The 14,317-nt window shown below is 45.8% G+C and overlaps 2 protein-coding genes across 7 annotated transcripts in view; one reads left to right on the plus strand and one right to left on the minus strand.

Moving 5' to 3' along the window:
- LOC6602498 (FH1/FH2 domain-containing protein 3) overlaps positions 1-14,317 on the minus strand; it is a 46,950-nt gene that overhangs the window by 1,624 nt on the left and 31,009 nt on the right. For 4 of the 6 annotated variants that reach the window (XR_003409154.1, XR_003409155.1, XM_026992956.1 and 1 more), the window contains 13 exons: positions 9,855-9,964; positions 7,600-7,658; positions 7,343-7,527; positions 7,025-7,248; positions 6,724-6,945; positions 6,395-6,654; positions 6,193-6,330; positions 5,313-6,011; positions 4,948-5,164; positions 2,049-2,430; positions 1,838-1,984; positions 814-1,152; positions 35-750 (listed from right to left, as the gene is read on the minus strand). Coding sequence is in view for 4 of the 6 variants with exons in the window: in XM_026992956.1 (XP_026848757.1) it covers positions 35-750; positions 814-1,152; positions 1,838-1,984; positions 2,049-2,430; positions 4,948-5,164; positions 5,313-6,011; positions 6,193-6,330; positions 6,395-6,654; positions 6,724-6,945; positions 7,025-7,248; positions 7,343-7,527; positions 7,600-7,658; positions 9,855-9,964 (3,698 nt within the window). In the remaining 2 variants the exon portion in view is untranslated. Of the gene's footprint in view, positions 1-34; positions 751-813; positions 1,155-1,836; positions 1,985-2,048; positions 2,431-4,947; positions 5,165-5,312; positions 6,012-6,192; positions 6,331-6,394; positions 6,655-6,723; positions 6,946-7,024; positions 7,249-7,342; positions 7,528-7,599; positions 7,659-9,854; positions 9,965-14,317 lie in introns of all 6 variants that reach the window. The other 2 variants (XM_026992957.1, XM_026992959.1) reach the window with 2 other exon arrangements.
- Positions 2,920-3,313, plus strand: LOC6602499 (acyl-CoA-binding protein). The gene is made up of 2 exons (XM_002027508.2): positions 2,920-2,943; positions 3,008-3,313. Exons 1-2 carry the CDS (start codon positions 2,938-2,940, stop codon positions 3,245-3,247), a joined length of 246 nt encoding a protein of 81 aa, XP_002027544.1. The 5' UTR covers positions 2,920-2,937; the 3' UTR covers positions 3,248-3,313.

Below are 14,317 nucleotides of genomic sequence, written 5' to 3' on the forward strand. Positions count from 1 at the left end.
GGATCCTTGGCCCAAATTGGTCCTCAAACCGTACTTCAACTCTGCATCGGCCACATCCTCTTTGGTCTTGAACTTGGCCATATCGATGATCAGCTTGCCGCGCGTTTTATTGCGCTCGCGGTGATTGGCCTTCTTCTCCAGCTGCTGCTGCACTCGCTCCCTGGTCGTGCGGTACTCCAAAGCGAACTCGGACAGAGTGCGGCAGAACTCATTTGGCCTGGACTCGGCCACACTGTGCTGGGGCATGCCCAGCCACAGAAGGAACTTGCGGTATCGATTCATCACGCGCCGATGGACGATCTGCAGGATGATTATGCGCTCCGCACAATCGGCCAGAAAGTCCACGAGCTTCTGCTTCAGCGGTGGAGGGCAGTCGTGTTTGGCTATCACTTTCAAGCGATCCCAGGAGGCCTTGCACTCGGCCTCCAGTTGCGTGAGGTTGTGGGCCAGGTCGGTAAAATCAGCCTTGGAGGCACGCGTAATGGGACCGATTTCCGAGTACAGATCACTCGTGTCGCTGCTCGACTCCATGACCATGTGACAGAGATGGTGCAGCAGCGAATGCTTGTGGACGGTGTCCTTCACTTCTGGCACCTTGGCCAGGTACTCAATCTGGAAGCCCTTGACGGGTGCTCCATTCAGGAAAATGCCCACGGACAGCAGGGTAGAGAGAATGCTGCGGAAGGTGCGATTCTGACGCAAGATCTCAATGCCTTGCTTGAGATCCATCAGTGGTTCGGCAATTTCTTTCTGCAAATGAAGAAATTCCGTTATCTTTTCATCAATCTATATTATTTGATGGCCTATTCTTACCTCGCTGTTGTCGAAGTCTAGGCGGAAGGCCCACAGCTTCAGACGTGACCCCAGCTCTGAGATGGAGGCCAGCGTCAAGAGGAACTGCTCGGCACTGCCCAAAGGTAGCTCCGGATTAACTAGCTGCGCCTCTTGGATCTTGCCACGCTCCTCATCGGTGGGCAGCATATTCAGCAGCTTGTCAATGCCCTCCCGAGTCACCACGGTGGCATCCATCTTCAGGATGGCCGCCTTAATGGCACGCGGTGGCGGCAGCTTGGTGATTGCTATATTGATGGCATTGGAACGTTTGTGATCGAGCACAATGATCTCTTTGCTCTTGTTTAGCTCTTGTTGTTTCTGAAAGATTATCCACCCAAAAAGAGCGTTAGTTTTATTTTATTCCATACAAGGATTGTTCAGTGATCAACACAAAATATGGTGCAAAGAGTCAACGACAGACAGAGAGAGAGATAGAGAGATTGAGACAGAGTGCAGTGGAGTGGAGTCTGTTCTGATCTGTTCTGATACTGTGTGTATAAGAGTCTGTGTGTGTGTGTTTGTGCGTGTATAAGAGTGATAGGAAACCAACACCAAAACACAAAACAAAATGGGCATCAAATCATGACAAAGACAGAGTGAGCGATAGAAAGAGTGAGATGTACATATAGATTGAAAGAGATTTGTATTAAAAACGAAAAAAAAAAAAACATTTCATGGCACTCACCTCCTAAAGAGAGACATTGTTTTAAAGAAATTATTTGTTTGATTTGTGATTGTGATTGGAGTTTTAGCACACGTTTAACATTTACGTTGATTTTTATCCGTTCCGTTCGACATTTATAAGAAATTTATGAGGAAAAAAGAGTACAAATATCATTCGCATTTGGTTATAACGATAGGTAGAGTGTGAGAGACTATTTATGTATAACTAATTTAATCACACTTATCCTAGGGGAATATTCAATTCGATTTTTGTTCGAGAACCTTTGACCAATACGATGGGGGTAGGGAAAGAGGTACACAGATAGATCTATGGTCTCACCTTGGTCATCAAGTCTTTGGCTCTGGACTCAAAGAGATGCTCGAGCTTCTGTGTGTCCACATTGGCATTGGGCAGCTCATCCCAAATTGTCTTACCCACCACCTGGGGTATCAAGTCTTCGCGCACTTCCTTCCAGAAGAGCTTGACCTGCGGATAGAAGACACGATCTTAACCATTGCCCTTTCGATGATCCTTACTTCAATCCCCTTACCGTCTTCTTGTTCTTCTTGATCGTGTTATTCCCATTAGCCAGATCCCCATTCACGGATCCATTCAGGGAGCTATTCACACTGTTGGTGAGGCTCCCACCATACCCAAACATGGGGGGAGGGATCAAGCTGGGTGCTGGTGGCATCATGGGTGGTGGCAGTATGCCTCCACCGCCTGCGAACGGCGGCGGTGGTGGCGGTATTCCGACTCCCAGGCCACGTGGCGCCAGCACATCCTTCTCATCGTCATCGTGAAGATCGGTAAAGTCCAGGTCGCAGAGGTTCAAGGGTCGCGTCATATTCCGCACCAGTTCCTCCCAGTGCAGCTCGTTCTCTGATTTCTTCGGCTCGGACTTCTTCAGCTCCTGATCCACACTCGATGATCTATTTTTTTGAGGGGGAGATATAACCAAAGGTTAATCCTTTATGTCATCATGATGGCAGTATACGACATTTTGCGAACGGAGTGTTACTATCAGCTATCAGTCGATGGAGGTGGGCCATAAATGGCCTTATCGGGGGACACGCCTTGTGTCCGGCAGCAAAATAGTCCCGAAAGATAACGATAGAATCAGGCGACTCGGGGGCCAGGCAGGAAGAGGCCAGGCTACTTTCTTCGAGAGCTGCGATGACGAGAGGCAGATATGGAAAGACCCAAACTTTTACCTAGAACCCACCACTGGATGAATTATTGAACTCTTACGAAACTCTCACATAAAAAAATCTAATCAAACAAATTTGCCCGATGGACTCCGCCGACGTTGCTGCCGCCGTCGCATTATCGGGTTGCATTATCGATAGATAAGAGCTCCTGCCACGATGTTCGAGTGGTATAAAAGTTGAGAGCTGTACGAAATTAATCATTAGTTGTCACGGCATTACTCGAACGAAATGGATGTAAGTCTCTTGGATTGATCCCGTATCCGCAAAGATTAGGATTGACTCTGTTTCTGTGTTGCAGTTCAACGCAATTCTCGAGAAGACCAAGGCCTTCAGCAAGAAGCCCCCAACGGAGGTGTACCTGGAGTTCTATGGCCTCTACAAGCAGATCCACGAGGGCGATATTGCCATTGAGAAGCCCGCCGATGCCGAGGGTGCGGCCAAGTACGATGCCTGGCTGAGCCGCAAGGGACTGTCTGTGGATGCCGCCAAGGCTGCCTACACTGCCCTGTATGAGAAGTACAATCCCATCTACGGATAAGCTATGGCTAGAGCCAATAGTTTATAGTTCCCCCGTTCCTGCAATAAATCTTTTTTTAACTGTTAACTATCGATGGGTTTTTATTGGGAACTCTGAGATTAGTTATTTTGCGGAATACGCCCCGCTCCAGGTCCAGCTGGGGGACGATTGGCCAAAGGTTCCACCCATTTCGTAGAGCTCGACTTCTTCAAGCATCATTGGCGATAACTTCGTCCTGTATGCGGGACACCTCGAGAGCCAGCACGATATGAGCCCCAATAATCTCCACATCCATGGCCTCATCGACAATTTCCCGAAGAATCTGGGTTAAGGACTCTGTGGTATGTAGTAGCTGGCGATTCAGCTCAACAACACGGCTCAGAGTCTCTAAATCCAAAGCCGCGTGCGGCACCCCTCGTTGGCGCAGCATTCGTAGCTCGATTTGAATGTTCTGGGCGTTCTCTTTCAGGCCCTCCATCAGAATCGTTCGAGTATTGAACGGTTCCATTTGAATTTTCTCTGGCTACGTCAGTCCGGCTTTGAGCAGTTTATTATTTTGTGTAATAGACAGGAGTATAAATCAAATCCTACTAGGACTTTGCTGTTTTGTAAACTCCAGCAAAATGACTTTTAAGGGAACGCTAGATCGATTCGATGTAAAACCCGATAGAAATCCCCCAGTCACATCGTAGGCAAGATATGGGGATATGGGAGATCTAGCTAGCATATTTCTATGTTCCCCAAAAGATTCTACCAATGAGTCACGAACGAACCCTTAAAAAAACCCTCTACTATTCGTATACGTATCTTTGCTCGTGCTGCCCCCGATGCACGGGATTTCTTGCCCTAAATTCTTATCGCGGCTGTAAACGTGGCGCCATATATACTCGTAAATCAGAAGTACGCGAGATACAACCTGTACGCAATCATCGCACGAGCTTCAAATCGGATTTACCGTTAATTCGGTTTAAGAGGTATCGAGCGGGAACGCTGAGAGACGCGGCAAGGGCCGCTGCTCTACTTGGTACACGGTACATACATATGTACATATGTCAGCTTATGATGTATGTAACCAATACAGTATGTGTATTTTATAATGGCACAGAGAGAGACAGTCAGAGGTAGAAAGAGAGAGAATGAGTAAGCGCGTGGAAATAATTCCGCAGTCACAGAAAATGGATTTGTTCATTCTGGCTTCAATAATGATCCTATCTGATCTAGATTCTGCAACCTGATTGGTATTCATTCTGGTCAGTCTCAATGATTCCGCGTTTTCGGTTTCTTTGTGGAGACGGAGTGGGGCGGGGAGAAATATTGAAACAACCTTGATTCAGTGCGATATCACAGGTTAGGTGGGGCTATCAAAGAGTCTGCTCTAGCTTTTATAGTCCCTTAGAACTAGGTGTCAAACAAGACATACAGACGGAAGGCCCGACGGACAGACAGAGTCGTCTATTGGGGGGGTCACCACAAAATTAATATATACCTAAACTCTTCGAGGACCGGTTCATATCGCTAGAAATATAATCTCTTCGATTCTGAGTCAGTTATGGACTCTATACAGTCTTCTTCCAGGGAAAAAGTAGTGGCATACTCATAGCATAAGCTATCTCTATCAAAGCCGAAAAAGTCATACGATTTCGTACTTGGACGAGTACCAGGAAGAACAAGGCTTTCAGTTGAAAAAAGTATCCCGAGCAATGTAATCCTTTAAATCTCACCTTGATATTTCCCCCTTGCTTTTGCTCTTGGCCAGTCCCTCTTTGGCTTTCGATATAAGGCCGGACATATCGCCGACAATGGCAGAGCGATTGCCTGGCTCCTGTGTGGGACTTGTGGGCAGATTGCTTAGCTTCTGTGTCAGATCCTTGACCGTGTGGTCGCGCTTCAGCTGCAGCTGCAGCAGCTGTTGTTGCTGCTTCCCCTCGCTGTCCAGATCTGTGTGGGGGAGAACAACAATTGTATAGTAATAGCACACTTATCCCTGGGGGTATGTCACACAGAAAAGTATGCAGCGGCTGCTGTGTGATGGAGTGATGGACATGTCTTGGCAGCGCTCGAGAGTATGCAACACACGGCACCCTACCTGTTGGGGTATCCACAGCGGGGTTAGTACTGGTTAGGGTTCTGGTCGCAACGCTGCCAATGGGGGCATGCCACCAGCTGGGTGGCGGTGGTGGTGGCGGCGGCGGTGGCGGTGGTGGTGACGCCAATGCCATGGGCTTCTGTATGGGACTCAGTGGCTCTGCTTCTGGTGGGATATCTCCCTTAACCGGCGTGGAGCTGAGCGGAACGGGCGTGAAATCAAATCCTGACGCATTCAGCGACTTCTTGGGACTGAGAAGGACTCCATCGGGATCCTGCTGCTGCAGCTGATGCTTGGGCGATTGACTCATCTGCGTGTAGTAGTTATTCAGGCGATTCGCATCATTCTCGTACTTCTTGTAGCCACTGTCCGCCGTCTGCTGGATGTTCTTCATGATCCCATTGATCACAGTGGCGTTCCGTTCGCGGAAGAGATTCTTTTTCGTAAGGAACTCGTTCTGATTGTTGGTGTTATTGTTGTTGTTGGCCTTGTCGAAGCTGTTGTTGATGATCGAGATGCTGTGGCTGCCGCTTAGCAGCTGCTTGCTGGGACTCAGCAGCAGGCTGTTATTGGGCGTGTCATTGTTGCTGTTGCTGCTAATATTATTGTTGCACGGCTGCAGCGGCAGCTCGTGCTGCAATGACTGCGGCGGACTGTCGCCGCTTTGTATGGTGGCAGGAATGGCTGTTACGATTTGGCCTTTTGGCCGGTTAGCATATGGATCAGCGGGTGAGGCAACAGCGGGACAAACACACACATGGATGGAGCATGGATTAGCATTGTTTTTGTTTTTTGTTTTTGTTGGGGATAGAGAGAATCAAAAGTTAGTAAGCAGCCTGTACAGAGAAGCCTTTGCGTTATCCTGCGGCACCGTACTCACCCAAACCCTCGCGCTGCTCCAGGGCGGCAAATATCCCATTGGCCGCTGCCTCCTGTTGCTCCTTGAGGAAGCTCTTGTGCCGCTCTGCGCGCTCCCGACGACGCCTAAGGCCAGGCGTGACTCCCGCACCATCACGTGCTGTAAAAATCCAAGAGGGCATTAGTTCTCTGAGTGCTGCAGGACATCCTTATTCGATTCTCACGCTTCTTCTCGTTGAACAGGCCGCCACTGAACTCCGTGGAGTTGGTGGAACCCGAGCTATCCTCGTCCAGGGTTCCCTGGGTGGGCGTCATACGCAGTAGGGTTGTGGCCAGGACCTTGGTGATGGGCGCAGGACTGTTGTCGGTGCTGTGGCGTCGCGATTTGCGTCGCTCTGTGGTGTTCGAGCCCGGACGATAGCGCTGAGTCTTGCGCATAGAGTTTTGGGGCAGCCGCTGGCCATCAGATTCGCCATCTTCGAATCTGGAAAGGAGTTTACGAGATATATGAGCAATCTGCGGGCATAATTCTTTGGGTAGAGCTGCCACCCACTTGAGTACAGCCTCGTAGAGTTGCAGCTGATCGAGCAGATCCAGATCGGTGCCCGGCTTGGACATATAACGCTGGATGACCGTCTCCATGCCCTGCTGCTCCAGTAGATCGCTTTCGTCGTAGAACGTGTCCTGATCGTTCAGTCCAGCGAGGGTTTTGTTGATCAACGATGTGGCATAGATCACCAGTTCGGCATCTGCATTGTCATAGTCCTTGAGCAGTCTGTGGAAACGATCAAAATATTCAATCAAATGAATGAATGGCTCCCCCATCTCCGATGGTCTTCTGCCCAAAAGTATACCTCATTATATTCGACCATGGCAACGTGCCCTGTGTGGCATCCACCGCGTGTATGGCACTGACCAGCACATAGCAATTGGACTCGGCATATTCCACAAACACCAGCAACAGCTTGAGGGCCGTCTTCACCACGGATCGGTAATTGGAGGCAATCAATGAGTACAGCCATTGCATTGTCGGCTCATGCTTCATCACGCCGTTCATTCCATCCACATAGAGCATGACCTAAACAGCAACAACAAAATGACATAATTATCCTCTGGGATCTATCCATCTGTCCATCTATCCGCCGAACCATCGATCTGTGGGATTCTCTTACCTGTCCCAGGGCACGCAGTATATAATTCTGATAGTTTTGATCTGCGCAATTGCCCACGCGCACCAGACAATTGAGACCGCCGAGGGCCACAAAGGCATGCACCAGATCCTTATCCTCCTGGAACACCTGCTTCAATGAGAATAACGCACGTCGCAGGTCGCTGCCCTCCGATGAAAGTAGTTTTTCTGCCAAGATGCGAGTAGTTTTTCCCATTATTAAGTAGGGTTTTCCCTAGTGAATTGATTCGTATTTCTTACCAATAATCGAATGCACGCGCACATTCAGTTGTGTGCGTACCACCAGAGAGTTTTTGCGGCTGTTCAAAATATAAAATATATAATTAGATATTAGATTTGTAATATTGCATTGATTTGTAATATTGTTTGAATTTCTCAGGGCACACTATGTGGGGGGGCAAACAGCAGTGCCTGCCTGCTGGGTCCACTGGGTGGAGAGGGAGGGTTCATTGACCAGTTAAGAGCATTGATTACCCGCTGCTTTGCTGCTTTGCTGCTTTGGCCTCCCTGCCGCCCCTCATAATACTCGTAAAAATAATAACCAACAAAGCAGATAATTGAAAATGGACTATGAAGAACACACACACACTGGGCACTGGGCACTGGGCATTGGGCACCCTGGACTTGGACTTGGAATCGGAATATAGACAAGAATTCATAATAATAATAAAGGTTTCTTCTGCAGCCACACCTGTCTCTGTCTCTGTCCTCTCTCTCGTCTCCCGTCTCTCGTCTCTTGTCTGAGGAATTTTTGATGCGGCGCATGAGGCACATGATTTGCATGCAAGCACGCTGCCATGACTAATGCGATAAGCATGATTAGTGGCCCAGAGGACGGGCCCAAGACCACTCTTGGGCCTATAGACCACTCTCATTGGCGCCAACCGCAGACTCGCGTAAATGGGCTGCCCCTTTCAAACGCTGCAAAGTGGCTGCAATTTGCGCAGACGCGGCGACATTTACGTTATAATTTCAAAGCATCTGGGGGGGGGGATGCCAGGAGCCACCACCTTATTCCCGGTTTATGACTGATGGCTGGTTGGATGAAGTGAAAGTCAGAAATAGACTGCCAGTTGCCTGCCTGGCTGCCTCTTTCCCATGCCTCATCTCTCCTCCCTGGAGGTTAAGCAACTTCAGAACATTGACTTTGCCCCTGGTACGGTTATGACTTTAAGCCTTCTTCTTTGAGCCCTGGTCTTCTTTAAGCCATCTTGCTGTATTGTTGTGTGTTCTTCTACTTTGACACTTGTGCCCCATCGCGTACATCATTTTTCTTTTGTGCGGCAGAGCTCTGCTTTAGCGCCTGCCCTGCTGCCTGCTGCCTGCCGCCTGCCGCCTGTTGCCTTCTGCTGATGTTGCTGCCTTTTGTCATGACATCACGTTCGCACACGGTGCTCTGGCACTGCTCTGCCACTGCTCTGGCACTACTCTGGCCGCGAAATAAATAAATAACAAAGAAAAAAAACTATCAAAAGTACACATAATGATCGACTAGTGGGTACCTCGACTAGAAGAAGCAATTCTTATGCTTGAAACGGTAATGGAATCTATCTTTGGATATTTCCCTTGGAAATGTTCTCCCTAGTCGAGCGCATCCCTTTTCTAATACCTCAAGGGGTATTTGTTGAGAAATGTACTTTATATGCATGCCAGTTATGAAGAAAAAGCGCTCAAAAAAAAAAAATATATATATATGTATAACGACTGGAGGAGGCAGAGGTCCAACAACAGCAACGACAACGACATCAAAAATGTGGCAGTACCCATAGCCATGGCTTATACTCGTACTCGTACGTTGTACGTTGTCTCTTTTGTGCGCGGATTAAATGCAAATTAACTGCAAGTTGCGGCAGCAACAAGTTGCACGTAGCCATGTCGTGGCATGCAAATGTCTGGAGCACTGCCAGGCAGGCAGGCAGGCATTCAGGCAGGCCAGAGAGTCCGTTTCCTGTGTGTGCCTGCCACAAATACGAGTACGAGCGACAGTCAAATAACTTTATTAGCGAATCCCCCCCCCCCCTTCCACCACCCCCCACCCCCCCTTAGATGGGAGTCGGATATGGTCAAGAAGAAGGCGATCCGACCGCCATGTCGTATGTGTAATATATGTTGCATTTCGGTGAAAGGCTGACAGGAGCGACAGAGAGAGAGAGCCACCCACGATCTGGTGCCCCAGTAACCCAAAGGAGGACAGGTTCAACATTTCAACGTCCAGATGCTGCTCTGCGGCTTTCCCAAAAACGTGGGGGTGGGAAAATGAGCAGCCAAAATGGGTTCAAGGTAAGCAGCAGCAGCAGATGCCTTAGCAAAAGTGAAAATTCTTTGACAAATTTTTGTGGGTGGCTGCTGTGGCTGCGGTGGCACTGATTGCGCCAGGTGTCGACCGCCTCTGGCCACCACCATGTGGGTTGACAATTCGTTAGTGTCCACCGATCATCCCACACACACACTCCACTGAGGAAGGGAGAGGGAGAGAGGGAGAACTGTGCACTCACCTGGCATTCAGGCCCTCGATCTCCTCGGTCTGTTCGGCCAGCGATGATTCCAGGTCCAAATAGGCACCATAGTCCCCATCCTTGTACACCTGAATGGCTGCATCATCGATCTGCAATGAGAGAGAAGACAAGGAGAGCCGGCAATTATAATTAAAGTCTGGCTAAAAGTAAATGGCAGCAGCAACAACAACAGACACTGCCACTGCCACTGCCACTACCGCACTACGCAGTAAAAGTTGTTTATGGTTTCGGTTTTTCGAGTAAAAAGAGAAAGAAGCTACGGGATGGTGGCCACAGATGGGGGCTACAGATGAAGCCACTGCTGATGGAGAGGTTGATGTGCTGCTGGTGCACCATAGAACGTTTTGTTGCATTGAAAGTCAGCAGACGATTTCGTTTAGGCCAACATTGAGGCCGACAGCAGCCGGAGTTGGACCAACTTGATGGCTGACCAAGAGATGACGCGCCGACTGGCTGCTGGCTGCTGGCTGCTGGCTGCTGGCTCTACTGGTCACCTACTTTTCTCTGCTTTCAGTTTTCTTTCAAGCCGCTGATTGCCTTGGCTGCCTGCCTGATTGATCAAGCTCCTGCTGCGTGCACAAATGCACTGATTGACGGCGCGCAGACCAACTCTTGTCTTGTCGCTGTCTGTTTATTGGCGCATTGAAAGTAATTATTTCTGCATTTACAGAACAATTACCGGGTACAACATGGTATTATATCTGTGTCGATGCTTAATGCTCAATGCTTAATGTGTGAAAACAGCAGCAGCAAAAGCAACAGAAACAGCAACAGCATCAGAGAATATTCTCTGTCATCCGGGTGGAGGATTAAACAGACGGTGGAAGGTGGGGTTTTTGGGACTGTTTTAGGGCTCATTCTCTTATGACTCGTATACCCCTTTTTTCTTAGGAGGCATTCGTCGAACGATGTTGATTTGTTGTAATAGTTTCCCATAAGCGAATGGCTACAAACAGAAACAATTTATTTTAAAAAAATTATTCAATGTCCTTTTGTCAAATTAGTTTAGTTTCTTAATAAATTTATGAATCTAGGAATAAATTCCATAGAACATCCAATGACTTTTAACAACTCTTGACTATACACTCAGAGAAAAATATTTATTTTATATATGAAATATATTTTTATTTAGATATTTTATTTTGAAAACCACTTTATTTTCTTTAGAGAATTTCCAAGCACGGTGCAAATCTATTGATATTTCATTTGAGTGTAGATGCCTGCATCATATTTCCATCTACTGATTAGTTTATGAATCTATTACTGCCTTTCGTAGAACCCTATCTGGCGGAGAGAGCCACAGCAAACAAGTCCATAAATATGAGTATATTTTTTTTTTTTTAGCTGAAATGAGACTTTTCCTAGTTAAATGACTCGTCAGCACTTGAGAGTTTTGTTTGCCCCAAAAGTCGGTGCGTGCCACGCAGTCTAGTACGAGTCACGTTTCCTTATCAAAAAAAAGAGAGGCCCCACTCGAAGCCACTTGAGCAAATTTCCAGCTGACTTCCTGGCTGAGGCATTGGGCCAAAAAACTTTCTAGACCAACGTTTGGGTTCCGTCATTGTTTGCCCCAAAGGAGGAGCAGCCGAGACATTCAAATTATGTGTCAAATGCGTGCTTTAGTCTACTGTATAAACACAGCAGATCTTTATATAAGCGGGCGGGCAATTAAAATCAAAGCAAATATTGGAGCCCTCAAGCTTTCGGCGAGAAAAATAAAAACAACAAAAAACTATGGCTTGGCATCGGTTTTATGATTTATTTATGTTCCGTCTTTCATATTCGTTTGTTCATTCGTTCATTCATTCATCCATTCCCTGCGTCTCATTCACAGGTCTATGCAAATTTTTATATCGGTCGCTTTTTTGGCTTTGATTTTTTTTTTTTTTTTGTATATTTTGAGTGAAGCATGACAAGATTTTTAATCAAAATGATTTTTGGCCAAAAAAAATAAACAACACACATAAATGTGGCCATTGACACAGTTAAGGGGCGCGCGCGAGCATTAAAATCCACGAGGAGAAAATATTTAAAAAAAAAAAAAGATTTAATGGGGGGGAAAAAACTATAAAATCAGCAAAACGATAGATCCAATATGTTTTGGGAAAATAAACAAATACTTTTCATACAATATTATTGACAGCCACGTAAATTCGTCATTGAGACTTTTTTGCGGGCGAATAACAAACTGGATATTAATTTTGATTAATTATGTTTTAAAATCCATGAGTAATGTAGAAAAAAGAGGGACATACAATATACAAGCAATTTGTTGGCTCTAATGAAGAGATGACATATGGATTTGGCTTTTTTTTTAGGCAGTTTGTTGGGGATTTATATGTGAAAATATTCATTGTAGGGGATTATATGTGGTAGAGCAGTTATAAATGGTGATAAATAAGTGACTAACTAGCAAATTGGATAGGAGAGAAATTAAGATAAAAATAAATTAAGTATCCAGCTCCCCATTCAACACATAATAAACGAACTAAAAATGGGATTGATTTGAAAACTTCTTTTTTTAAATTTAGAGAAAATTATTTATTAGTTTCATAAAATCTAGCAAAATATTTCTTCCTTCTCCAGTCTATATTTGAAATCAAACAAATAGAGATCAAAGGTCAGCCCACTCACAAGCCAAATAAAACCTAGCAAAGAGCCTGAAAATTGTTAACCTTGTTGTCGTTTCAGTGACTAATACACTTTTGCTTTCACATCAATCAGAGTTGATTGACCCACAGGTTGACCGCAAAATCTGATGGATGGCCACAGTGCTAATTGAATTCAAAAACCCAGGCATAACTTCAAAGGGGAAATATACAGAAGAGATTGCTGTGCAAATTCGTAATGCAAATAATTTAATGCCAGAAGAGAGACAGAGAGACAGAGAGATGCCTGCCGGGAGATGGTCAAAAGTGTCGAGCGTGGCTCAAATATTTGACCAACAATTAAATTTCAAAGTTAATGGAAAAGTTTTCGCACCGGGTCAAGCCTTACAAGTCAATGATTTTGATTGACTTTGAATGCAGCAACGACTGTGAATAATACTAATATTGTTCAATCGTGTGAATGACACATGTAAATGACGCAATGCTCTCAATACTCGTATAACGGATTAATTTATTTACTACAAATAATTGAATTCGCTTTTTATTTATTTTGTTTATTTTAATGAGCTTTTGCCTTTGGCTTTGGCTTTACCTTTTGGTTTGGTTTTTTTTTTTTTTTTTGTGAATGAACTGTTCGACTTTTTTCTGTAGTTTAATTGTGGCCTGTAGTCTTTGTTGTTGGTTCTCTATTTCCATTCAATTGAACACGCGTACTCCCTATATGCTTATCTCTCATTCGGTTCTGTTCTGTTCTGAATGACGCGAAGAAACAGTCAACACAGAAATAATTGGCAGAAAGAATAACAAAATAAATTCAAATCAAAACATTAGAAAATCGAATTCAACGTTGTCGAATGGGTAGATACTATGTAAATTTAAGGATTTAAGGACCAAGCGACACCAAGTCGAGGTCGACCGTGTGAAGGACCGTGAAGGAAGTTTTAAAGAAGACGTTTCAAGACAATTTCTAGTCTAAATATATGAAATAATTGGTGTCTAATCTATTATTGAATTCGTTTTAATTTTATTTCATATTTTATTGTACTCAATTAATAATTTCTAAAACTTGTATTCTCAGGTTTTCCCCAGCATGGAGTTATTTCTTTCCCCAGGTAGAAGATACATGTACGTATCTTTAAGGATAGATAGTTTGTGCTGTTTGGGCTAATGGTATCCCTCTAGGTCTAATCAAGAAAATCTGTTCGGTGAGCGAGTAACGGACTTTATCTGGATCTGCAGCATGAAAATAATCCCCCCGTATCTATCGTGAAACAGATACACCCCACCCTACCCTGTATACCTGTATATATTGAGTATCATATCGTTTCCATTGGCCAGCCACAACGACCACTACTCGCATGATTATTTATATTTTTAACTTTTGTGGGTTCTCGAATCTGTCGGCACTGTCCGTCCCGCACTGATGTCATCGCTGGAGATTAGGCTTGGTGGAGATTGGTGGGGCGAAAATTTATGAATCTATTGTAATGCGCTAAATTTAACAAGTTGCATGCAGGGAACTGCCGATAGCACTAGGGGCAGCAGTCGTACATACGAGCAGGCCAGCAAAGTTCTCTCTGTTTGCTGACTAATTGGACAAATGGCATTTACAGCTGCCGATGCCGATGCCGATGCCGAAGCCGAAGCCTGCCACATAAATCTGCCTCCGACAACATCCTGAGAGCACACTCTGGATATAGAAGCTGGAAAGCCAGAACTTCCTTTTGCGATTTGCTCATTAGAATTTATTGCCGCCGCTTGTCAAGATTTACGTATCCTTGCGGCCTGCTCTGTGCTCTGCTCTGCCCCACTCTGGATGACAGATGACAGGCA

The sequence above is a fragment of the Drosophila persimilis genome, unplaced genomic scaffold (genome assembly GCF_003286085.1).
Source record: "Drosophila persimilis strain 14011-0111.01,24,50 unplaced genomic scaffold, DperRS2 tig00000798-arrow-arrow-pilon, whole genome shotgun sequence".
Lineage (NCBI taxonomy): Eukaryota > Metazoa > Arthropoda > Insecta > Diptera > Drosophilidae > Drosophila > Drosophila persimilis.